Source organism: Vulpes lagopus, chromosome 8, assembly GCF_018345385.1.
Source record: "Vulpes lagopus strain Blue_001 chromosome 8, ASM1834538v1, whole genome shotgun sequence".
Lineage (NCBI taxonomy): Eukaryota > Metazoa > Chordata > Mammalia > Carnivora > Canidae > Vulpes > Vulpes lagopus.
Genome location: NC_054831.1, coordinates 70349580 through 70374623, shown reverse-complemented (window position 1 = coordinate 70374623; position 25044 = coordinate 70349580). Strand labels below are relative to the sequence as shown.

General features: G+C 37.1%; 1 protein-coding gene across 1 annotated transcript in view; it reads right to left on the bottom strand.

Annotated features, from left to right (window-relative positions):
• The window catches only part of ITGA8 (integrin subunit alpha 8), a 168145-nt gene that overhangs the window by 118689 nt on the left and 24412 nt on the right, over positions 1-25044 (bottom strand). The window contains exons 3-10 of the mRNA XM_041767597.1: positions 24754-24854; positions 21802-21925; positions 16220-16281; positions 15080-15125; positions 10519-10644; positions 9148-9192; positions 3737-3780; positions 2198-2254 (exon numbers count right to left, since the gene is read on the bottom strand). Of these exons, the coding sequence (XP_041623531.1) occupies positions 2198-2254; positions 3737-3780; positions 9148-9192; positions 10519-10644; positions 15080-15125; positions 16220-16281; positions 21802-21925; positions 24754-24854 (605 nt within the window). The remainder of the gene's footprint in view (positions 1-2197; positions 2255-3736; positions 3781-9147; positions 9193-10518; positions 10645-15079; positions 15126-16219; positions 16282-21801; positions 21926-24753; positions 24855-25044) is intronic.

Sequence of the window (25044 nt, the reverse complement as noted above, 5' to 3'; positions counted from 1 at the left end):
AAACTATGTCTCAGTATCAATTCATATTGAGTTCATTGTCAAATAAGGTTTCTAAGTCTTTTTTTTTTTTTTAGTATAGCTAGGAAGCCACATTCTAGCTCTTAAATTTTTTGTTTTTTCAAGCTATGTTTCCAACATTTATCATCTTTTCAGATTCAGCCCATAGTTTGAACTTATCAAGATGTTTTGGTTCCATATTTTAGCATTTAATGACTTAGCTTCCCATCATGTTCTAATGTAATCAGTCTACAATCCACTAGAAGGTGTCCTTTACAGAAGGCACTGGTCTGTGTTGTTCACTTTTGTGTCTCCACTGCCTGACTCGGGTCCAGCTCAGAGTGGGTGCCAGGTGCCCGATACTCTTTGCAGAGAGAATTAATACTTGAGTTAACAAGTGTCATGCAATAATTAAATTCTCGTACCTCTTTTCTCTATTCCAAACATAGAGAGTTGCTTTAGACTGAATGTTAGTGTCCCTCCCTTCCCCAAATTCAAAGATTGATCCTAACTCCCAATATGATGGTATTAGGAGGTGGGGCCTTTGAGAAGTGATTAGGTCCTGAGGATGGAGTTTTCATGAATGGGGTTAGTGCCCTTATAAAAGAGACCCCAGAAAGCTCTCTAGCCCTCCTTTCACCATGTGAGGACCCAAGAATATGGCCATCTTTATGAATCAGGAAGCCAGCTCTCAGCAGATACTGAATCTGACTACCTCTTGATTCTGGGCTTCCCAGTTTTCCAGAACTGTGAGAAATAAACATTTGGGTTTTTTAGCCACCCAATCTATGGCATTTTATTATTCTGAAGACTAAGATATAGTTACTGGGTGCCAAATGCTCTTTGCAGAGGGAATGAATACACAAGTTAATGGCGCAATAATAATTCAGTTCTCCCACCTCTCTTCTCTATTCCAAACATATACAGTGAAATTCTTACTTCTGGTGTGACATTGTGTGGCCTTCACTCAGAGGAATTTCATCATTTATGTATTAAATGCTGAGATTCAAGACTGAAGAAGTAGGAGGCATGGAGGACGAGAAGTTAAAGAAAGGCCAAATCTAATAATGTTTAAAGAGCTTCTAATGATAAAAATGTGAAACAGATTTGGGCAAAAGAAATGTCTTGCCAGATTTTCAGTAAACCATTAATTACCATCACTTGAGAATAGTTCAAATTTTGTAAGTTCATCCAATTTCACTATTGTCCCAGCCTTACTTCTCCATGTTAACCACAAGAGTATCATGAAGGATTGTTAAATGCTTTGTTGAAAATTGCAGAGTAACGGATAGACTAAAGCCCCGATTTGGTGGGGGCAGGGGGGTTATGATGTCAAACATGCTCTGTGTTCATTAGGAAACTCTATTAATCAAAATTGCTTGACAAATACATTATTCCAAATCTATGTCCCTAGCGATGAGGGGAGCATCTAAGGGTCTGAAACCACCATCCAGAAGGCCATGATGTAACTTAGCCAGATTCACATGTGAGGCTTCTTAGAAGTTCAGCAGTGTGGGTTTCTGGCTAAAAGAGAATATGGGTTGCCCAGAGAAACTGATTCAATTGATGACTGGCTTCCTTAGATGGCCACACCACATTCATTGTTTAAAGAAATGTGGCAAATCTCAACAGGTTACAGTACCCTGGAAAACTCAAGGTGGTGGGTAAAGTATGACCTTAGGCCATATTCGGTTAGGAGAGTGACAGGCACTTCCCTCATTCATAATAAGATCTCTAAAACAAAAACAAAAACAAAAACATAATAAGATCTCTGCCAGTGACAGTGGGTGAAGAAGAACATCTAGTCCCTGGGAAGAAGGTACCAGAACCAGATAACTTGTCAACCTCCACATAATGTTGGGGAGAGGATAAGCCCTTTGACTTTGACCAATACAGCGGGGCTGAGAAGAATACTGCTTCTTCTCAGAGGGAAGGCAGGTCCCCAGAACTCAATCACCAGGCACACTACATACAGGCCTATAGCAGAACGGGATTGTTCTCAGATCCTAGGAGTTAGTGACACTGCTGCATGAGAGCTGGGGTCTTGTCTGATTTATGTTTATATTCCCAATGCCTAGACCAGTGCCCAGTACAGAGTAGGTGCTCGGTGAACACCTATTTTATAAATGAATAAATTATATGAATATTGCAATTCACTAATAGTATTGAGTGACATTGTTTGATATTCAAAGGTCTTTACCTGTTCGCCAGTGAAATTCTGAATGAAAGTCATATCTGTAGAGTTAATGATTGAAACCTGAAATCACAGAAAGTAGATAGGTTACATCATTTGACAGAATTGGAGAAAAAAAAACTATTTTAAGTTACAACTGAAATCATTTTTAAATTTTGGGGAAGAGTAGTTAATAGTTAACTATATGTAAAACAAAAATGTAATCCCATAAGAATGATCTTAAAAAAATCCAATTGAACTTTTTTCTCCGGGTAAGCCTGTAATACTATCAAATTAAAATACATGCTTACGAATCTGGAAAGGGAAAATAGAAATTGAATTCAATTGAACACTGAGAGCAATTAACCTGATGGCCACCTAATTGATCTAATCTAATTTTGTCTAAATTTGGTTCTGTGTTTGTTATTATGAGAAACTGATGATCATGGCTCTTTGCAAAAAAAAAAAAAAAGGTGGAAATTTAAAATGTTATCCATATAGCAAAAATATTACTTTTAATTCTATTCAGTCAACCTAAAATCTGCAGATATTACATTCACTAGACTTTTTAAAGAATAAACATTATTTAAAATACAACTTTTTCTTTTCAGAACATCTCTTGATTTTCTTCTCCTAATTTTATGGTAACTAGTTATAATGGGTCTGAATAGTTTCCCTCCAAAATTCATGTCGCCCAGAATGTCAGAAGGTGACCTTATTTGGAAATAGGGTCTCTGTAGATGAAATACATTAAGGAACTTGAAATGAAATCATCCTGGATTTAGGGTGCACCTTATATCCAATGACTGATGTCCTCATAAGAAAGGAGAGGACACACACAGATGCAGATGGGTGAAGGCCATCTGAGGACAGAGGCAGAGAGTGGAGTCATGCTGACACACACCAAAAAAAGGCCTTGGTCACCTGAAGCCAGAATAGATAAGAAGGATCCCCTGCTAGATGCACTGCAGGAGGTGTGACCTGCCTGACACTTGGATTTCAGACTCTGGTCTCTTGAACTGTGAAAAAATAATTTTATATTGTTTTAAGCCACCCACTTTGTAGTAGTTTGTTGTGGCAGTCTCAGGAAATTGATACACTAGTGCAATAACAATTGATTTTCTCATTTCTACCATATGAGGCATATTAAAATGCTGAGTGCATCGGCAACAGTATCCTCTACAATTATTCCTAGATTATGCATAAGGATCATGCTGGCTTCATGGGTGTGACCTGCGGAGCCACACAGGTCCCTATGTTCAACTGGGCCCCACCCTTGGTTTAATGCCCAGCTGCTGCTATCCTGAAATTCTTAATAATTTTGAACAAAAAGCCCTTTATCTTCATTTTGCACTGGGTCCCACAAACTCTGTAGCTGATCCTGTACAAAGATGAGAAAAAAAATCTAGCTTCACTTGTTCTCCTTCCTTTTTAGTAAGCAAACATGCACAGATCTGTAGGGGCTCACTATTAAAAGGCATTTTAAATCATTTAAAAGTTGAATGAAATGAAACATTTCTTCACATATTTAAGAAAATATTCCAACAATGCATCCTTTGTACTCACATATCCAAAATTCTGTGCTCCTCTTGGAACGCCAGCAACCAGTTCTAGGGATAAACATAGTCATGTAGAAGGGGGATTACATGTATTTTAAAGCTATCCAACAAATCAGTTAAAAATAGTGCTTTTTAGGTGAGTAACTGTCATGTGGGGAGCTGGAAGTGTGAAGTCATGGTTCTGCGTTTGCTTTTGCTTCTGTTACAGACTATGGAAAACAGAACAAAAGTCATACTGTGAGATTTACCCGTCTTTATCACCAGTCTCCACGTGTTTTTGCCTGCATAGCATAAGCCTGGCCTCTCAGCTCTGCATGTGACTTGTAAGTTAAACCTCTTACTCTGCTTTTACCAGCTTTCACTGTGGCGACATCTTTTGTATTAGGGTAAAAAGTACAGCTTCTGTCATGTTAAACATGTTAAAACAATTCATGTTACCTAAAGAAAATCCATCAGAAATGACCTGAGTCTGGGCCCCTTGGAACTGTTTGCTGGTAGCAGAATTAGCAGGTGACCTGGCAGCTAAGGGTCCCCCAGAAAGAGAGCTTCACTAATAGAAACAGAAGAGGCACACCTGAGGGAAAAGGTCCATATAACTCATTGCACTATGATCTGGCTCTAGATTCAGAAGCTACTGATTTTTTTCTTGGGCCTGCTGTATACCTGGGATATTGGAATCACTAATTATCAAAGATCTTTCAGCTCTTGTTTCTATAATTCTAAACTATCCTTTGATTCACTGAGCTTAAAAATCTAGTTTAATTTAAACAGGAAGGGCCTAGAAGAGAATCCCCTTCCATTTAAATTTCCTCATCCTGCCCTGAAAGGTATAGCACAAGTTCTAGCATCAACTATATCTGGTGTGCTGTGTCCTAGCAGAGTTGTGTGCTTATGCTACTAGCTTTAATAATCAGTGAAGATTCATTTGGGGTTAGATGTTGGACTTTTCAGTAGTAAATCCATTCATTCAATTAACAAATATTTATAGGTAAATGGAGTATACAGTAGTGAGCAAGATGGACAAAGTTCCCTACTTTCACAGAGCTTATACTCTGGTTGGAAGAAACAGTCAATTTAAAAAGCAGAGTCAATGAAATAGTGTATCTGAAGGGGAAAATATAGTAAGAAAAAACAAGTAGCAAAATGGTACAGGGAGTGCTAGAGGTGGGATGGAGAAGGATTTATGGCTTATTAGGGCACAATTATCAGGAAAGGATGTGGCAAGAAAGTGACACTGGAGCAAAGATTGAAGAAAGTGAGGCTGTAAATATTGTGGAGAAGTGGGAAAAGTATGTTCTAGTCAGAAAGAATGGCAAGTGCAAAGGTCCTGAGGTAGAAGTGTTTCTGGAACATTCAAAGACTAGTAAAGAGATCACAGAGGCTGGGGGAGAGGAAGTGAGAAGTAAAAGGGTAGAGGATGAGATCAAAGTAACTAACAGCCTCATGAATGGAGTCTCTCAGGTCATTGTCAAGACTTGGATTTCAGGCTGAATAAATTGAAAAATCACAGGATAAAAAAAGTTACACAATCTGACTTTTGTTTCTAAGAGACCATTTTGGCTACTGGATTTAGAGCAGACTACAGGAGGCCAAGTGAAAAAGCAGAGAGACTGGGTAGGAGTCTACTGCAATAAAGTTGGAGAACTTGGATCAGAGTAGAAGCTGTGCAGGAGGTGAGAAATGGTCAGATTCTGGTCATATTTTGAGAGTTTGGTTAATAGGATTTACTCATGAATTGGATATAGATAGGATGTGAGATAAAGAACACAATCCAAGGCTGACTTCCAACAAATTTGGCTTGAGCAACTGGGAGGATGGCATTGTCACTTACTGGGATGAAGCTGTTGGAGGGTAGACCATGTTTCAGGGGGAAGGTCATGAATTTGCTCACGAGAACATTTAAGTTTCAGAGAGCCATTCAAATAGAGATGCTGAGTATGGAGCTTGAGGTGCTAGATCTTAGAACATGTATCCCTGAACCTAGAATTCAGTGTAATCTGGAGAAGTACCATGAACCTGAATTCAGTAGAAGCTGGGAAAATACGTGAGACTGGATGAAATTACCAAAACTCAAAGAGGAAGGAAACAGTCCATATATTTAATCCTGGGATGCTTCCACGAGATGTGAGAAATTAAAGGGGAAACATTAAAAGAGGTGGAGAAGGAGCTTCCAGGGTCTGGGTAATCGAGTGAAGAAATGAGGAGGGAATGATGAACTCTGTCAAATGCTCCTGATAGTCAAGGAAGATGAGCTTCATGAAGCCTCTGGTTTGCTTGACAAAAGCTGTTTCAGCTGAGCAGTGAGTTTAAGAGGAGGGGTACAGTGGAACTGGCAGAGATGCAGGCAGAGAAGAGTGACAGCTCTTTTGAAGCAGAGAAGACAGATGCTTGCTGGAGGGGGAAGTGGAATAAGAAATTTTCTCTTCAACATATGGGAAATAACAGTGTGCTTGTATGTAAATTTTTCCCCAAAAATTGATGATGCAGATAAAGAATAAGGAATGGCTGGAGTTCCTTCTTTGAGAGGGAATGAAGCCTAGTGCAAAGTAGAGAGGTTGACTTCATACAGGAGCAGGGACTGCTCAAGTATAGCAACAGGAGGGAGGGTGAAACATGTCCTTGAAGAATACAATTAGGCTCAGAAGAACTAAGCTATGTGGATAGGTTCCCAGGAACGGTGTCAGAACTGGAAGCACATTCCTCGGTTTTCAATAACGTTTATTTGGTATGAATTACATTGGCATCTAGCAGCAAATCGCCATCAGATATAATGAAGTTGACTGATTCCAGGATCATACCTATCAACCAGAAAAGACTGCCTCTCCCATTTGAGATAGATGACAGCCACTACTAAGCATCCTACAAACACAGAATTTCGTTTAAAAGAAAACAACTATTACACTCAGTAACACTGGAGCCTGCAACTTCACATGGCCACAATGCTAGGAGTTATTACAAGTAAATATTGATTAAGAATGTTCACAATTATTTAAAAGTGATCAAGATGATGAAATTATTTAGAGTGTAAGGCAAATTAGAACTATCACTCAACTACAAAAGTATTCAATTAGGAAGGAAAATAAGTGACTTTTCTTAGATCCATTCCACTTACTCATGGTAAACTTTCTCTTAATATCAATAATACATGGAGGTAAAAGTTAGATACCTGGCCTCGAAATACATGACCCAGGCGTCAACCTCATCAAGAAGCAGAAGGGAAGCCAGTGTCTATCAAATGTCTTCTACCCACTAGACAGGGAGCCACATGCTCTATAATATTCTACTGTTTAACCTCTAAAAAGTAAGCATTCATATCTACTAGGATTGGCCAGATCACTTTCTTGGTTTTAGCTCACTACATCAGACTCTAAAACAAGAACAAAAGATCTTAACCTTTTTGAGTCATAAACACACTTGGGAAGTAGATGGAAGTTATGGATCCTCTCACTGGAAAAGTTCACATACAGCAAAACCTTGCATATAATTTCTAGGAGTTCAAATCCCATGAAGTCCATCCATGTATCACTCAGAGTCCAAGGATCCCATATTAAGGATCTCTCACCTAGAGCACATTACGTAGAATTCCAACTCCTTCCAGTCCACTTAAGTAAGTAGTGAACACGGTTAGTTTGAGACTCAGTGTGGTCTGATAAATGGATCATGATCTCTGATAATGCCTTTACATATTCACAAATCATTTAAAACTTGGATCCATCTAGTAAGTCAATTGGAGAAGGACAAACATTATATGTTCTCATTCATTTGGGGAATATAAATAATAGTGAAAGGGAATATAAGGGAAGGGAGAAGAAATGTGTGGGAAATATCAGAAAGGGAGACAGAACATAAAGACTCCTAACTCTGGGAAATGAACTAGGGGTGGTGGAAGGGGAGGAGGGCGGGGGGTGGGGGTGAATGGGTGACGGGCACTGAGGGGGGCACTTGATGGGATGAGCACTGGGTATTATTCTGTATGTTGGTAAATTGAACACCAATAAAAAATAAACTTATTATAAAAAATTTTAAAAAATAAAACCTAAAAAATAAAAAATAAAAAAAAATAAAACTTGGATCCATCTAGATATTTCTGTGATCTGATGGAAAATCACTGTGATCTCCTACCATCTTTCCCTGTGATGTGCTGTCATGTATCCCTGTTAATTTCCATGAGTCAAGACTAAAGGCTCTACTAGGGAACTTTCTAAGAGTTTAATGCCATGTTTAAAATAATTTGGCATATTTTATAGTGGTCTTTGCTAAATCACTGAGTGATTATAAGATACTACTTTTCAATTTTGTCTCTGATGGTTCCTAACCCAAGGGTTATTTATTATTATAGCTAATTCTACTGTTTCATGAACAAACAGGATTAGCTCATTTGATCCTCATAGAATCTTGTGATATAGGTACCACTATTGTTTTCATTGTTGTCATCATCATTATTATAATTATCATCATTATCGTCAGCAGCAGCATCATCATCATCAACATCATCACCATTACCATCCTTATCGTCACATTACCATCCTCCTCCTCATCATCATCGTTATCATCATCATCATCATCACCACCACCATCACCATCATCGTCATCATCACTACCATCATCACACCATCCCTCTTTTAGAAATTAAGAAAAGGAGATGCTAAGATGTCATGTAACTAGGTCACAGAGCTGGCAAGTGGCAAAGTCAGGGTTGAAACTCAAGTGGTGTAACTACAAAGTCCATGCTTTTAACTACCACAATAGATGGTCTTTTGTTATCTTGATGAAAAAAATAAAAATGAAAGACAGGGCCTTTAAGAATTAGGTTATATTTTAAATAAAACTGTTCTTTTAAAGAAAAAAAAACCTTGCTTTCAAACTCTACCTCACAGCATAAAGAATATTTATTCTCTGTGAATTTCTGCTTTGTAGGAGGTTAATTCATTCCATTATTTTGGACTTGAGCATGTCCAAAGGGGAAAAGGAAATAATGTGGAGATGTTGGGTTGGAGTCTGGCGGGGAGTTTGGTATGGATATATCCAATATAAGATCCCAGATATTGAAATAAAGACGGAAGATGTTGATTTTTCAAATTTGAGCTATCACTAACAGCATGTCTTTTGTGTAGGCCATTTAATCACCTGAATTTTTTTTCACGCATAGCATAACATGGGATTACTGGAATTGTTTTTATTGCTTAACTAGATTTAATAAAGAGTGATATTCAGCCTTATGGAATTTTTTGAGACTTAAAAAGCTGGGCTGAAGTGTATTTTGTTGGTTTTTCTATAATGTATTATCATATACATTCTGGGGTCCCATATTTGTACATTTTGTGTAGTAAAGAAAATTACATTTATGAAAGGGCTTTTTAGGTCACCTTACCTTTCCCCATACTTTATAAATGACTTACAATCAATAATGTCTCTCACCTTGCTCAGAGTCTCCAGTAAATTCCCCAGCAGCAACTGAATATCCTGTGTTAAAGAAAAGAAAAACCAATCACGTGTTTGAAGGCTTTACAAATGAGCTAAGTCTAGAAACATGAAAGAATTACCATACTACTGCTTTGCTCAGAAATATCAACAAATACTGTAACATAAAATTTGAGGACTCTGCAAAGGGAAAAAATTAGTGGGGCCAATATGAACAGTTCTGTACTAAATCCTGGAAGCATAATAGATCTGCTGCTTCTGGGCATGGCAACACAATCAGATTCTGACGGATGCTTCATAATCCACCTTCAAGTGTAAATGGTGGCCACTGCATTTTAAGGTCACTGATTCATCAGGATCAGACATGATACTCTGAAAGGTATATTTTGTGCTCAGCTTTTGCTATTTCTGATCATCAAGAAGGTCTAATTCCTAATTTCCTTAAGGATGGTTTCCCACAAATTTCACTTAGCTCTAAAGTGAGGTAAGGTGAAAACATAACCACAGTTTGCTTAATTTTTTCTTTTTTAGAGAGAGACAGAGAGAGCAGGGGGAGGGGAAGGGTGGAGAGCGGGAGAGAAAGAAGGAGAGAGAGAATCTTAAGCAAATTCCACTCTCAGCATACTGATACTGAGCCTGACACAGGACTCCATCTCCAGACTCTGAGATTATGACTTGAGCCAAGATCAAGAGTCAGATGCTTAACCGACTGAGCCACCCAGGCGCCCCACAGTTTGCTTAATTTAACCAAGCAATCAAAATGCCAATATTATTCCAAAAGCGGGAAACAACAGTGGTGCAGCAACATTGTATGTATGGTTTGTATAAGCTGCATTTTGACAACATTCTAGGAACTGGAAGGTCTTTTACCATTGCTCTAAAAACTGGAAAGTGCTGCCAGCATGTTGCTCCTATAGCATTGGGCAGCCCTACTAATTCATACTATCTACACTTGGCAAAATATTTTATGTGCAAGACACTGTGATGATTAGTGTTTGCATACTGCATACTATAGCCTAAACTAACCATCAAAATCCTCCACTACATAAGCTATTGACTTTGGGACTGAGGCCAATGTTTTATTCTGTGAAAACAGTATCCATCTAATTTATTGAAATTTTTAAAATAAAAAAAATGGTTGTTGGGTTTGAAGAAAGATTCTATTAGGAAGCCTATAAAATAGACTGAACCTAAAGAAAAGACTTATAATATGGCTCAACAAACAGAAAGTCCATTCTAAGCTGGTAAGGAAAGAAATTTTGCATAAATTGCAGTATAATATCAGATAAGCGAGGAATACAATTTGCATCTACATTTAATATGTTTTCCTTTTGAGGAACAACATATGTGTTGAGCAACAATTCTCACCAAGGTAACTGTCATCATAGGAAGCTGGAGCCACGTCCGTCTGTTTTTCTCGAGCCAATTTCCTTAGAATATCCTTGAATGAGTAATTTGCAATGATATCAGCAATACTGGCAGTGATCACCTGACCTGTGTTCAAACAAATTAATACATTAGTGGAATAAATGCAAGAGGCAGGGCCTCCCTGGGCAGACACAGAACATCTGAATGACATATACTTCCTTGAAAATAATCATGGAATTGCTTGAATTTTTGATGATGAATTTTCCTAGCTGCCAAACTGCAAGGTGAGGCTGGTTACAGCTGGGGAGAGCTTTCCATTCTGACAGAAGAACCAAAGATGAACTACATAATTTTATCTGTCTTCTCGATGCCTTCACAATACATACTCCCTCTACCTCCAAGTGAGAAAAATATCTGAGTAAAGACACCCGTTGTCACAATTTATGGATTAAATTTTTAATCTGGACCATCATGGCTAGAAGAAACATCATCTAACTTTGAGATCATCTAGCCAAAATATAACTTCTTATAGGTAAGGAAACCGAAGCCCAGAGAGCATGAGTGCTTTCTCTCAGGTCATGTAGTTTTGCTATTAGGATATTTGGCATTACAACCAAGGTCTCCTTTGGCATTCTAGTAAGGCTATTTGTGTTCTCACAAAATACAGATTAAATCTAAATCACTTAATTAATAGATTGTGAAATCCATCAGTTATGTTAAAAGAAGGGATTACATAACCTATTACATAACCTCTATTTTTTATGGTAAAATATATGCACAGAGCACAAAATTATGACAATGGGAGGCAGTGAGGTCCAGTGAGATCCACAATTTGAGCAAGAAAAAGGAATCCATGGCTGCCAACAACGATATGGTAAGAAATTTGACTAATATCTCTCAAAACAAGTAATTATTAAAAGTCTTGAAACATGATCACACTGGAGGCGGGGGTCAAACATCTAAAAGATGCCCAGTAATTTCCCACGACGATTTCCATGCATTCCCATATTTATGATGGGACAAGTGTGATCTCATGGTTTTTGGGAGAAAACTGGAGAAAGGATTTCAAGAAAATAACATTTAATAATATTAATTTTAAAGCCAAATTATTCTTTGGGGATTTACTGATAATTCAGCCTGTTTGAAGTCCAAATGGAATAAAACGATCAGATTCAGCCATAAATAGTTCCCAATGACTATGTCTGAAATGATTGTTCTAATATTAAGACAATGATATTTACACATGAATTTCTGAACAATGTCTACAGAATTTGCCAATTTTCTCTGGTTTAAAGCTAAATACCCCTTTCCCATCTCCTACATACACACTGCCTTTGTTTGTTTCCTTTAGCTGCTTCTATAAACATTATAATCTTAAGCCTAAATAAAACTACATTAACTATCACAGACAATGCTTCTAAATCTCCTTGGTATGGCTACTTTTAAGCAAATCATCAGTATCAGACATTATTTTTAAGTTAAGGAGAGGAAAAATTATGTAATCAAGTGTATTAGAAGAAAAAAATTTTAAACACATGTGATTTTTATAACTATCTGTGGCATAAAATATAGTTTTTCAATTTGCAAAATAATTTTAAAATGTTAATTATTTGATGTTCATAGGTGTACATGTATGAATTAAGCTTAACAGTAATTTCACATACAATTTTATCATAAACTCATCTCTGGGGTCTCTTCCATTGGCTTTTAAAAAAAATATTTGTAGTTTTGTATTATTTTATTTTTAGTATAGTGGACATACAGTGTTCTATTAGTTTCAGGTGTACCATATAGGGATTCAACAATTCTATACATTACTCAGTGCTTGTCAAAATAAGTGTACTCTTAGTCCCCTTCACATGTTTCACTAACTCTCCCTGCCCCCCCACCCCCGCCGACACACACATCTTCCCTCTGGGAACCATTAGTTTATTCTTTATACTTAAGAGTCTGTGTTTGGGTTTGTCTCTTTTTAGAATTTGTTCATTTGTTTGGTTTCTTAAATTCCAGATATGAGTGAAATCATACAGCATTTGTTTTTCTCTGACTGACTTATTTCACTAGTAATATATCCTCTAGACCCATCCATCCACAGTGGCTCCTGGCCTGGGGAGAAGGAAAGATAACTACACACACCAGTCAGACTGTGGCTGCAGCTCTGGGCTGGAGCCAGACAGCTGGTCTGACTGCAGGACCTGCCCACCAATGGAAGTTTCTCAGGAAACGAAATGGGGAAAATACCCTTCAGTTCAGGGCTATTGCACCTCTGACAAATGGCTGGTCTGACTCAACTCAAGCCTTTATAAGCTGCGGCTTCTATGCTGTTATCTCCACAGGGCTGTTTATTGTGCTCTCAGTTTCCTCTTGTCTTTTTGGCTTTCTCAGAGCTGAGCTCACTGATTTTTAAAGTTCCAGGTTTTAAGTCCCACTAGTTATAAGAACTCATGGAAGTCAGCCCCTCTGATTTTCAAAGCCAATGTAACAGGGATTCATCATGCCCCTGACAGATCCCTGACATGATAGTCTGTTTCTCTCCCTGCTCCATGTGTACAGCGTCCCTCCTCCCAAGGACAGCCCTGTGGGTCTGGTTAGCTCCCTACCACATCTTCACCCTTGCTACCCTCTTCAGTATGGCCTCTTATCTACATTTAGTTATGGATTTTTTTCTACCAGTCTTGGGGTTGTTTCCGGGGCTATTTACACTGATCTGAGTGTTATCTAGACAACTAGATAACTTATCTGTGGGATAAGGTGACCTTAGGGTCATCCTACTCCACCATCTCTTGCAGACTCCCAGTATCTGTACACTTCCACTGGCCTTTAAATATGACCAAGTGTCTTCCATTTTAAAAGAAAAACTTTACCCAACTATTCATTTCTCTCATAGTCTACTCTATCTATATCCTAAACTTTACAGCCAAAATTCAGTGAATATTCTTTGTCATCTCTATGTAAGCATCCCATCCACATCCATGGCATAATGGTCACCAATATGCGAGTGATGGAAGTTTGTATTTTAGCCGAGATATCTTCTCTGAGCTAAAGCCCATACATCTGAACACTTAAGTAAAACCTTGGCATCTCAAACATTTTCTTATTCAACATAACCAAAAGCAAACTCATAATCTTCCCTTTCTAACTGACTCCAAACGTGTTCTCTTCCAGGGTTCCCCATCTCAGTGAGTGGGACCCACTTACAATTATGCAGTTGCAAAAGTCAGAAACATATGCTGGGCATCCTCCTTTCCCTTACCCATACGTATCCACCAACCCATTAGCTAAGCTGTTTATTTTCCTTCCAAAGCATCTCTCAAATTCCTCTTCCTTTTCAATCTGTACTTTTTTTTAAAAAAAGACATGCCATTTATTTTATTTTTTTTAGAAGATTTTATTTATTTATTCATGAGACACACACAGAGAGAGGCAGAGACACAGGCAGAGGGAGAAGCAGGCTCTGTGCAGGGAGCCTGACGTGGGACTTGATCCCAGGTCTCCAGGATCACGCCCTGGGCTGAAGGCGGCGCTAAACTGCTGAGCCAGCTGGGCTGCCCTCAATCTATACCATTACCACTCTTGAGAGTATAGGAGGATGAAGAAGCAAGCATCTTCATTGTATCTTTATTGCTAATTTACCTTATAAACTTGTAACTAACTTATCACTTTATAACTGGTTTGCTGATAAGCTCACTTTGGCCAACCTCCAATCCATTTTCCATATAGCAGCCAGAGTGATCTTTTCAAAACACAGATCTGATCATAGCATTCCATGATTAACACCCTCTAGTGGTTTCCCATTATTCTCAAGACAAGCAACAAATACTGTAGCTGAGGTCATCTATTTTAAACTCTTGCAATCGACCAGGAATTTCTTATTGTTTTTAGAATAAAGACACAGCTGCCTATGTTGGCCTACAAGCCCTTCATGACCAGGGGGGCTGCTCGATACCTCCATGATCTTCTGTCTCTGGTCACCCTGGCTTCCCTCCTTCTCACCTGACTGCTCAACTTTGGGTCATAGCACCTTTCCATACGGTCCCTTCTCTCTTTGCTAGTTACCTCTTAGCAAAGTTCAGATCTCAGGTCAGGGTTGCTCATTTTCAAGTTAGTTGACCTTAGGGCAGCTGCTGGCCTATGTAACACCTTTATAAGAATTAGAAGGAATCATCCCATCTGGGCAGATGCTGTCCTGTACCTGACTCCTTAAGCAGAGCACAGGTTGTATTTCAGTCCCCTGTCCACCAGTGTTCAGAGGATGAAGTATCTGCAAGCAGCCACCCTGGAGAAGCCTCCTGTACTCTCAAGACTCATCACTGTATCCCCAGCATCTGACATAAAGCCTGGCATAGCCTCAATAAATATTTGGAGAATAAATGAATTAAGTTGCAACAGTGTTTTAAAATATCATTTATATAACAAAGTACAATGGGAAATGATACCTCATTTGAGAAACTATGAATCTGGATATAAAATTATTAAAAGGTCAACATTTGATTGTTACTTGTGCTTCATCTCCTTGTTAGTAACAACAAAGGGGCATTTCTTTTCTGCTAATGGAACATACCTTGCCAATAGAAACTTCCCGGTCCTCCTACTATGAGGTCTCCATTCTACAAAACAGAAACAGCAACAATTAGGAAAAAAAAAAACAAACAGATTTTTTTTAAAGGTGATATAAATCAATGTTAATAGGCACTGCTCTAACAATTTGTTATACAATAAAAAGCAATTTTTAAATGAGGCCTTTCTATTGGAGTCATGCAGCTTATTTTATTTCCTTTTCTTGCTTTCTACTATTTAGTGTGTTAGCATATTAAATAATTTTCATTTGACTCAATTAGCTAAGTTGAATTCTCTCCCTTGAGAATATATAAATTCAGTTTTTTGGCACTGCCTCAGGTAAGCAAAATATGTACAAGTTTAATGCTGTATTATTTAGCAGACATGGTCTTTTGAGCCTTGGCAACAAAAAGAAAATTCGGTTTCTATTTATCTCAAGGCCACAGTAATGCCTATTTTTTCCATACATCTGCAACCACCCCCCTTTCTCCTTCTCAGGGGAGAAAGCAAAAACTCTAGACTAAGAAATATAAAATTTTCCTTCTCCTTAAAACCCCACCTTCCAACCTCTGCATCCTTAACTTTCAATGGGGAAAAAAAAGGTAAATGATAAAAAGAAGCAATGAACTTTGTATGCTGAAAATTTTTTCTATACTATTTTCAAAACCATGAAACCTTTGTCCCCTCTTAGCTTACTAGGCATCTCTGCTTTTAATTTTGTGAAAGGATGTGTGAATTTAAACACTAATGTTAAACGTCATCAGTGAATTACAGAGATAAAGCAATTTACAGATTCTTGTGATTTGTTTTTTTTTTTTTTTGAGGCACATTTCTCTGAGTTTTTGAGATTTTTCATCTAAAATGACTATCATAAGAGATGGGAAGAAGACTGTTGCTTTTTATCCTATGTATTTCTGTGCTATTTTAATAGTTTAATAAAAATAAAGAGCAAACAAAAACATTTGAAGAAGTTGCCAAAACAGGCAACTGTTTGATACACACCTAAAAGTTCTTTTGGTGGTAGTGGATATTGGGATGGGAGGTTGGGGACAGGGGTATAGGGATGGGAGTGAGAGAGTGAGGGTGAAAAAAAAATCAAACAGATAATACAAATATTAGAAGCTATAAGACCAAAGGAATTCACCTTATAAAAATCCAGACTAAATCCCGCTTGGCAGTAACCCTGGCCTTCTGGATCAGCATTACCTAGAATGACCAAAATATAGAAGTGTTATTCCATCGTCATTCCCAAGATATATTTTAATAACCAATTCAGGATATTCTGTTGTTTTTTCTCTGTAGACTTCTAAATTTAAAATGATCAATCTGTTTTATATTTTTAGAAATTCATTCCAAGTAACCTATGAGATATATTTCAATTTATTTTCTCGTCCTAAATATCATTGTGATTCTGTAGTCAGGTCATCAGGAATAATGTTCCTTGGAGATATTAAATTGGGTTTTACAACTCATGTTTGTTTGAAGACATAAACTCTCCTTCTGTCAGCTATGTTCTGCATTCTCCAAGGGGTGCTAATGTGTTTCTGAGTGGCCCACATGCTCTGTGTGAAGCCATTTGTGTCATTCCTAAGGAAATCCCTTGAGAAAGAGAGAGGCAAACATGGTCACCTGGGTAGATGCTTTCTGCTGAGGGCCCCAGCAAAGATTCTGATTTTAATGGTCTCCAACAGGAAATTAATTTAAAATTATCCTATTATCATTAGTTCGGTACGTTTGGAAATTGTATTTCTGGTCACAACGGACCACGTGGGCACACTGGAATATCAGTGTTTGCAAAAGAGAAAGCCCTCCAGTAATGGCTTATCTTGTATTTTATCCAGTGTAATTCACCAACTGAATGTCCAATAGGTTCTTATCATACCATTTAAAAAATTATGGGAAGGTCAACATGTGGATCCCCGGGCATGGTTATAAGGATGTCAGGATCAGGAATTTAGTACTTGCCACTTGTACTGTCTACAGCTTCTAAAGTGTAGAAGATCAAAATCAAAATGTACTTTAGTGGAGGGGGGAATCCCAATCATTATGTAGTTTGATATGAACATGCAAATAATTACTGCTTTTTTATCAAGGATATTCCTGAATGGAGACTAAAATAAGAGAGCAAGAAAGGAAATGCACATCATCATAGGAAAAATTTGTAGACTAGGTGGGCCTGTTCCAGAAGCTTTTTGATAGATCCAGCCCTTCTAGCTTTTTCTACAGTGTCTTCTGTTTTTTCTTCCCTTTGGTGAGTACATAACTAATTTTAGCATTGTTATCATCCGTTCTTCTCCAGATGCTCCCTGTATATTTTAATACAGTGTTTTTATCACATACACTGTTTTTTCTTTATGATAATACCTGTTTTTAATTCAAATGTCCATTGATGCCTAGTGAGTTATTTTTAAAGCTGAGGGTTTTTTTTTCAGCTTTAATCAGGTATACTTAATATACAAAAAAATTGTATATTTTAATATATGCATTTTGATGAGTTTGGACACATGCATACACTCATGAAACCATCACAAAAAAACAAAGTAATAAGGATTTCTATCACCTACAAAAAAATTCTTGTGTCCCCTTGTTTGTTCATTTTTTGTGGTAAAAATATCTAACATGAGATTTACCCTCTGCAATTTTTAAGTGCACAACATCTTACACTGTATTTTTATGAAATTTCTTCCTTATTTGAAACTTTTGTGGTTTGTAGTTCCAAAAGCTATAAAGTTCCCTAAAGGTTCATCTGTATAACCTCAGGTATCTGGGTACAAGTCTTCTGGAAGTTCATATGTAAATAGAAATAGAAGTATGCATTCAGAAATATATATAAATACCTGATGTGTGATTATGTAAACATACATGTGTAATGTTGTATATATTCAGAAATGTATTTTCCTAATGTACAACCTCTTCAGAAATCCTTTTTAAAATCAAGTCTTTCTTTCATTTTTAATATTGTAAATTATTCAAAAAGGAAGAAATATGACCACTCTTTGAAATTATTTTGTTTCAAAACAAGAAACTGAAAAAATTAAGAGAAATTACTAATTTTTTACAAACCTCATTGAGAAAAAAAACCCAATTTTGAATGCTTATTCAAAGCAGTGATTATAGGGGAATGTGAGGTAATTTTTTGTCTTAGATTTATAGTTTATGAGAGCTAAAAGAATCTATCTTCCTGGAACTTCAGAGCATCTGTAAACTTTACAATTATGTCCCATAATGAACTCAGAAATCCAGAGAATCACGCTGCTCACTCACTACTGTTTGTTGGCTTTCAAAGTAGAATGGAAGGATGTATGTAAATAATCCTCACCTGAATTATGAATGATCATAAGAGCTGTAGGCATGTCATGAATATGAATGAGTAGATTAGTTCCCACATTGCTTAATGTATCAGTGGGATATGTTTGTGGTATGGAATGAGCATGAGAGAGTTCTTTAAAATCTCTTTTGAAAATAATATTGCTGAATTTCCTCCCGTGATATTGACCATATGCTCCTGAACAAGCTGGCTTTGTGGTAATGGACTGTAAATTCCTGAGGGAAGGACAGGAAGTCTGCTCCTTGGGTGAATTTAAGGAGGAAGAAGTATTTGTAGTAAGAGGTTGACCACGAGAAATACAAAAACTGTAGATGCCCACTAAAGTTGAAAGAATCCTTGGAAATTTATTTAGCTATTCTGCAATTCGACGTAAGCTCCATTTTTACCTTTGTCAAGCTATTCTTTGATTTAGGAAAAAAAAAAACAGTAAGTAAATTGGCACCGTGATGTGCCTGTGTCACTCAAGACACAAGCCTACTATATGATTCTTGTTTTCAGATAAAAGCTCAGACTCATGTGTAAGTACCATGTGCTATATTTTAACTTGAATTCTCTCATCACTGAGGCACTCAGTCAAAAAGGCAGAACAAGAGGCAGTGACAAGTTTTATAAATGATCACCCTCCATGTTAGTTAGAAGAGTATGATGTATGACCAAGGCAAGAATGTGAAGGATGGCCCCATCGGTTCAGCAATAATAGTTTACTGTGATGGGGAAGCCTCTTTAGCAAATCATGAGCAATATGATACGAACAGGATTGATGAAATACGTTCAGTGTTAAATGTCAGCTCTATCATTAGTTTTCTGAGTACATTCAGGATTTTATTTCTCTATCTGCCTTTTATCTTTAGCATAATAGTAACAGCCTCTCACTGAATCATGGAACACAACTTTCTGAGTGGAACAGGACTCAAAATATGCCTCTGATGATTGTTGCCTGTGCCTGGTAAGCTCTCCCTGCCCTCTAACAGCCATCTGCTAAGAGCCCTTCCCATGGTCCTGTCTCAAAGCTCCTCTCCCCACCCAGGCAGGCATGTCCCCCTACTCACTTGCCTTGTTATATTTCTTCATTGTAGCACTTTTTGCTCTCTGGCTTTATATTTTGAACTTATTCTTTAAAAAAAAATCTTTTCATTGATACATAATTGACAGGGGACAAACATATTATTAGTCCAAGGTATATAACATCATAATTGGCTCTATGTTACTGACTGCAAAATGATTACTACAGCAAGTCCAGTTAACACCTATCACTACATATAATTACAGTTTTTTTCCTTATGATGAGAACTTTTAAGATCTACTCTCTTAGCACTTTTCAAATATACAACACAGTATTCCTAACTATAGTCACCCTGCTGGATGTTACATCCCCTGTACTTATTTATCTTATAACTGGACGTTTGTACCCTTTGACCACCTTCACCAATTTCACCATCTCCCCACCTCTCACCTCTGTATCTATGAGTTTGGGTTTTTTGTTTTTTGTTTTTGTTTTTGTTTTTTTGGTGTTCATTTTCTTAGGTTCTGCATATAAGTGGTCTTTTTGTTTGGTATTTGTTTTTCTCTGTCTGACTCATTTCACTTAGCTTAATGTCTTCAGGGTCTATCCATGTTGTCACAAATGTCAGGATTTCCTTCTTTTTATGGTTAAATAACCTTCCATTGTACATCTATACAACATCTTCATTATCCATTCATCCTTCAATGGACAGTTAGACTGTTTTCAGGTCTTGTCTAATGTGTGTAACGCTGCTATGCAGATGGGGGTGCAGATATCTTTTTGAAATCCTGATTTCATTTCCTTTGGATCTATACCCACATGTAGAATTGCTGGATCTGAACACTTACATGTTTGTTGTCTGTCTCCCCCACTAGAATGTAAATTTATTAAAGACTGAGTTTTATTTTCTCTTGTTCTATGGTTTATTCTCTAAACATAGAATAATTAGTGTTCAATGTGTTGAATAGATACATAATTGAGTCTCATTATCAACAAGAAGCCTCTGTTTTAAAGCCATCTAAAATAAAATCTTAATTTAACAGATTATTCATTCAGCTGACATTTGTCATGATGTGAGGAAGTGGCTATTTCAATATTTTAAACAAAAGTCAAAATCTGTTTGCCAAAATCCTCCCCCAAAACCATCTGAGTTAGCTATTCCACTTTGATCTTTGGATACAATCTCCATGGCTTCCTTATTAACCCTCTGATAGCAGTGATCCATTCTTTATCTTCATTGCTTTATTTCTGATATTTTTTATTACTTTGCCAAAATTAATCTTGAATTTAAAAAAATTCACACAAAATGATGAAATTTTACTTACAGTTTTGGAAATCTAATCTGAGATTGCGTTTTTAAAAAATCAATTTCCTGAAATCAGTTACCAGAATATTCTTTCTAATGACATTTCTTTCCTCAATGTTTTGCAAACTATCAAGAATATGAATGAAAATCCATTGGTTGCTTTCTGACAAATCCCGGGGGACCAACATGATACATAGCAAGCTGGAAGAGTTCACAAAAGGACTGAGTTGATCAATCAGTTGGAAATACTGTCCCAAGTCTGTGGGTGTTCCACCAGGAAGTGATTAAACAGGAGTGCCCCAAAGATGGCACTCACAGGCTTGCCTTTGGGGATACCTTGCTGGAAGGCCCCTAGGATGGCCAGATGAGTCTTATGTTCTAAGTGTACAGAGTCATTTTTTAAAATGGGGATAACACACCTTAAGGAGGGAAGTGTACCATGCAGATAACTGGAGCACACAGCTGCCAAATAAAGCAACAGCTGTCAAGAGCACAGGCTGTGCAGCATCTAGGTGGCTCAGTTGGTGAAGCATCAGACTCTTGATTTCTGCGCAGTTCATGATGTCAGGGTTGTGTGATCGAGCCCCCTTTCGGGCTCTTGTGCTGGATATGGAGACTGCTTAAGATTCTCTCTCTCCCTCTCACTATGTCCTTCCCTCCCACTCATGCTCTTTCTCTCTTAAAAAAAAAAAAAAAACAGGGTGTACAGAAAGCTGATGTCAGAATGTCCCCAGTTCCAAGCACACTAGCTAGCTAAGACGGATCCTGCCATTAACAAGTGAAGCAGGGGGTGCACCTTCTTTAGATCTAGTGTGAGTTTTGAGTAGCAACTGAGAATTTAAGGCTAAAAATAGGGAATAGGTCAATTCTACTATAAAATATGTAAAAGAAATGTTCTATAACATGAAGGAGGATCATCAGAATTCTGTGCCTTGGCCCCCGTGTCACAGCCAGGCATCCTGAAAGGCTGTCCATCACCTTCACCCCCATCTCTTTGTCCTTATTATTGGTCTTCTGACATTACGTGTACCGTCTACCATGGAAAGGCTCATGAGCTAAATTACAGTTTCAAGGAATAAAATCACTTACTGTTCCGACAAGGAGAATATTCTGCATATGCACTGAAGTTCTGGATCGCTACATAGCAGGTGCCAACTGGGTCCTTTTCTGGTGTTGGTTTAAGAGTCCTCCAGTGATATAAAGGAGCACAGGCCTGTGACACATCAAAGACAAGCAATGTTTCCTTGACATAGTTCATACTATGAAAGGATTTAGCTTGTTGACTAAGGTACCTAGATTCGTGACAAACTATGTTAAATTAGGGGGTGAATTAACTGGCTGCCAGCATGCTGGTAAGTACCTCAGCCATCAGAGTTCATGAAACTTCCAAAGCCAATTATTTAATGCACCATAGAATCAGAACCAATTAAACATATAGAAAGGAATGAGTCGCCCCAATCCCTCCTCCCCTGCCTGCCAGATTTTAAGTGAAACAAGTGTCACCTAGCAAAAATAATTATTTCCTAATAGCAAAGAACCCATGTTTTCTTTTATTTTTTAAAAAATATTGGACCTATCTACAATCAAATGATCACTTAAGCAGTGTGATGTGAACTGTTACTTTCTTTGTCTAATTGTTGCTTCAAGAAATTATTTTCAAATCAAAGGATGCAGACAAATTTATAAACCTCTGTTTTGCAGATTTCCCTGGTATATCACTAACAGCGTATCTCATGACTTCTTAAACAATGACTTTCATTCGGACACCCTTACCACAATGTTCTTGACTTTATTTTTCACTTTTTTTTTCACTGGTTTTTATTCATGACAAAACAAAAATTAATTTAAACAACAGTAAGGACACATGATTCTTGCATGAAATATTCTGGTCACTTCTCCAGAAGCTTGGATTCTAACAAAAGCATGATATTTGCAAAGATATCAAATATGAAAGAAAATTTATGAAAGCCTATTTAAGTAAATTAAACAATATTAATTTCATTACTAAGGAGAGAGGCAAGAAAATAAATATGTAGAAAACGTAGGCATCTTTTTCTTGTTTTGCTAGCTTGAATTCTCCATAAGTGTGTTCTACCTGATTCTTCAAGCTCTCGTCTCTAAGGACACAGAATTGCAGATTCCAAGAATATGGAACCACTAGCCTACCTCCTAATTTGATGGTACCACTCTTGAAACGCTGTCAGAAAAATGAAAGCAGACACTGATTTTAAAGTCCTTTCATGATTCCAAACGTGTCCTCGATAATCAGTCCAATGCATAACTACTTTTAGTAAAAATAACTTATAGCATCAAGTAAGAAGAATATTTCCACTCCTGAGTTTTTTTGGTATTGTGAGGTCTTGGCAGATACCTAAAAAACGTGAATCTCATCATGTTCCCTTATCTTAGGGCCCTCTTGGTAAACTGACAAATTATATGATGAATATATTTACCATATAGGTCCCAAGGGGAAAAGCAGGAGTGTGGGCAGAGGCATTCACCAGCGCAGCCCCATATCCCGCCAAATGGCCTCACCTGCAGGATCCTCAGGCACACCTAAACATCAGGAAAATTCTTCCCAGTACTTGCCTGGTGTCAGCTCTAGAAAGTTTTCCTTTTTATATCTGCTCAGTTTCACACTGATGTGAAACACCCTGATGAGATGAATTTGGATTATGACCCAAACTTAAAACATACACACATGACACCAGGATATTCAAAAGGATACTTCAGCATTTTCAAGTTCTAATAATTGTCTCATAGGGGTAGCATTTACTTCTTTACCCTGCTGTTTTAGTGCTCAAAGGAAAAACATTAACTTGAAATATGCTTAATATTATCTTATTCCTTTTCACAAAATTTTGGAAATGCCAGCATGTCCCCAAATTAACCGTTTTGATTATGAACATGACATATGATTTTGTTTTCAGTGATGCTCAAGGCTTCTACCAGTACTGAATAAATAAATGCACATGTTGACAGATAAATTTTCAAGACTTAAAAATATCAATACAGTGCCCCAAAGATTTTTTTAACCCCAAATAGTTATTAGATGGAATTAGCTTTCCAAAGCATTCACCTGTCATACACCACTAAAGGATGAAGAAGTTTTGTTTTGTTTTGTTTTTTAATACCAATTCTGGAATGTGAAAACCATATTAATGCAAGCACAATCCTACAGAGACCATACTATAAATTCTGGACTTGTAACCAAAGAGGGCTATCTGTATTCTATATATCACCTGTTTATGTCAAAATCTCTTTGGGGGGTTAACCACAGACCAAATAAAGCAAGGCATTTCCTTTAGATACTTATTAAATCATAATTCAAGCATCTTTAAACAAATCCAAAAAGCAAAGTCATTACTCCAAGATTGTAAGGAAATTAAAGCCAATGGCTTAAAAAATTCTCCCAACAAAAAATTTCCAGGTCAGCCTAATACAGGCATTTATTTCTCAGTAACTTAACATGTATCATTACTTGAAATAATAAGAGAATAAATTATAAAGTCATGGAATTTTAAAGCTCAATGATAGCTACCTGGGAGTGAGGTTTTTTTTTTTACTTGAAAAAGTATTAATGTACTCAGAGAACCATGTAGTTAGTAGTTATATTTTTAAAGAAAATTTTCCTTTAGTTTTAAAAATGATCAGTGATGCCGTAATAGATACACTTTTAAAGAATCCTGATTGCAGTCCTATTTCTCTCATCAATTTGTAATCAACCCTTTAAATCAATTTTAAGCAATAAAATATTTACCTCCTCAAAATTTAGCTTTTATTTTTCTATCTTCCTTAGTTGTTTTTAAAATATTCAAAAATATCTAACTCATCTGGAAAACAAGGTTTATCTCCTGTAACTTTAAACACTAGAAGAGATTCCTTAATTTGAAACACTAAGTTTGTTTTTAGAAAACTGATAAATTTATCATTAAAAATCTGGCATGTAAAAATCTTACATGAAAGTATTTTTATAAATATGAGCTTTAAAACATTTCAGAGTACAGATTATTCCAAAGCATCCCCATGATTCATACTTACCACAACTTCTCCTTTGTGAGCTTTCACCGTTGCTCCAAACCACTGATTTGATTTAAATTCTATAGGTTCCTTGGTTCCATTAACCCTGATTTTTCTGTTGTCTGAGAAAAAGGACATGGAATTGTTAATAATTTGTAAAATGTGGCAGCCCGATATAATATGTAAAAATGAACGTGTCCATTAAAAATACTTGGAAAACAATTTTCATACATGGAGGGGGAGGTTCCAACCAAGTCTTTTCATTTAGAAAAATACCAAATGAAATTGTGTATTTGAACATAATATTTCACA